Source organism: Nicotiana attenuata, unplaced genomic scaffold, assembly GCF_001879085.1.
Source record: "Nicotiana attenuata strain UT unplaced genomic scaffold, NIATTr2, whole genome shotgun sequence".
Taxonomy (NCBI): Eukaryota; Viridiplantae; Streptophyta; class Magnoliopsida; order Solanales; family Solanaceae; genus Nicotiana; species Nicotiana attenuata.
In genome coordinates this window covers 65,666-67,447 of record NW_017672774.1, presented here as the reverse complement: position 1 = coordinate 67,447, position 1,782 = coordinate 65,666, and the positions used below count along the sequence as shown (strand labels likewise).

At 35.9% G+C, this 1,782-nt stretch overlaps 1 protein-coding gene across 1 annotated transcript in view; it reads right to left on the bottom strand.

Annotated features, from left to right (window-relative positions):
• The window catches only part of LOC109214458 (GDSL esterase/lipase At5g45920), a 5,083-nt gene extending 3,552 nt beyond the window's left edge, over positions 1-1,531 (bottom strand). Inside the window, exons 1-2 of the mRNA XM_019378373.1 lie at positions 1,128-1,531; positions 822-1,040 (exon numbers count right to left, since the gene is read on the bottom strand). Coding sequence (XP_019233918.1) covers positions 822-1,040; positions 1,128-1,226 — 318 coding nt within the window. The 5' untranslated portion in view covers positions 1,227-1,531. The remainder of the gene's footprint in view (positions 1-821; positions 1,041-1,127) is intronic.
• Positions 1,532-1,782: the final 251 nt, after the last annotated feature.

Below are 1,782 nucleotides of genomic sequence, written 5' to 3'. Positions count from 1 at the left end.
GGGGGGGAGGGGGTTGTGTGGTGGTGGTAATTGTTTTTCACTATCGGACAGATTTTGGTGCTTATTTCAAACAAACCCAATTGGTGCATTCAGTACCTACCAAATTTTAAATGGTCAAATACGCAAATAAACGAAGGTAATCATACAACACACAAACACAAGAAGAAAATATTTTAAACAAGGCAAAAAGAAAAAAGAATTATCAGCGTTTCGCAAAGCTTATTTAATAGTAATAGATGCAATTGATTGGCTACCTAACAAAATTAAAAAAATCAATCCACGCACGTGATCCAGCACGGTTACAGCTACCACCGCTACCATTAGCAACAAATACCTTTATCAATTTTCAAGAACTGCAAATCCCCATGTATGATCAGATTCAAGGAGATGAAAACAAAGGGTATTCGAAGGAGAGGTTTATGAGGTTTGCACGCAGGGGCGGATTTACGCTTACCGAAGCGATGTCACGCGAAACCGGTTCCTTGGGAAATTTTACTAAATATATGTATTTATACTGTACGGAAACAGATAAGTAGGAAAAAATGACACTCACTAAACATAAATTGTGTCTTGCTGTGTTTGTAATGTGTTTGATTTTTTCTCTAAGAGGTCAAAAGGTTCAAACCTAACTAGCACATTTTTCTTTTGCAAATACTCAGGACCTTTTGTAACTTAAGACTCAACAAAATCAATAGACAAATGTTATTTCTTGTTTAAAAGTATGAAAATCAAAGTTATATTTCAATTCTTTTATAAATTTCGACACCGTTTACAAAAATTTATGTGTACACCTTGCACGTGTGGAGAGAGGATTGATATACCTTGAGAAAGGAGACAATGGAATGAAGATTCAGCTTGTACTCATCAATAGGAACATGTTGAAAGGCAGAGCATCTATCAGGGAGACAAGCATCATTTGCTCCAAAGAACACTGTCACTGCCAATGGCGCTGTAACTATTTCCTCATCAAAAACTTTCTCTATCACCTTTAATGCCCACCTTGTGTTATACCCACTATACCCTCTTAACACCACATCCACCTAAAATATAAAAAATAAAATCCATAACAAGAGGAAAAAAAAAAAGATGAACTAATTAAACGGTGTTGCATATATATATATATATACCGTGCGGTTAAAGTGGTTGACAAGAGAAGCACCCCAGCCACCATCCTCAAAGGACATCTCAGTGATGGAATCTCCAAACAGATAAATCTTGGGTCTCATCTTCCTTTTGTTGTTTCTCAAAGAATGATCAAATGGTGTCTGTGAAAAGAAATAGGAAGATTTTAGCTTTAGGATTATGTGAAACAGAAAAGGAATGGCCTATATGAAAGAATGAGTGATGATGGTATAGGAGAGGGTCTAGAAGTAGAAAGTTGCAGCAACTGCTGTACTTTAAAAGCTGCAATTACTGCTTTTTCCTTTTACCTAAACGCTGATGTTACAAAATGTAGTTTTCTTGCTATATAACATAATCTATTTATTTTAGAGTAGTACAAAACGTGATGAGGACGTGTGGGAGAGGGTAAAGGGTTAGGTGGGTGGGTACTGGGTTGTGTGGGGAAGTGTGTGTAATAAAACTGAATAAACTTTATCCTACTATGTGACGTTTGTATCTGTTCATGTTCATAAGACTATTTCATTCTTATAGCTGCCAAGTTTTTTTTGGCTCAAAGTATTTTTTTTTTTTTTTTGCCAAAAGCACTTTTCACCAAAAATTAAGGTGTTTGGCCAAGCTTTTGGAAGGAAAAAAAGTACTTTTGAGGAAAAACAGAAGCAG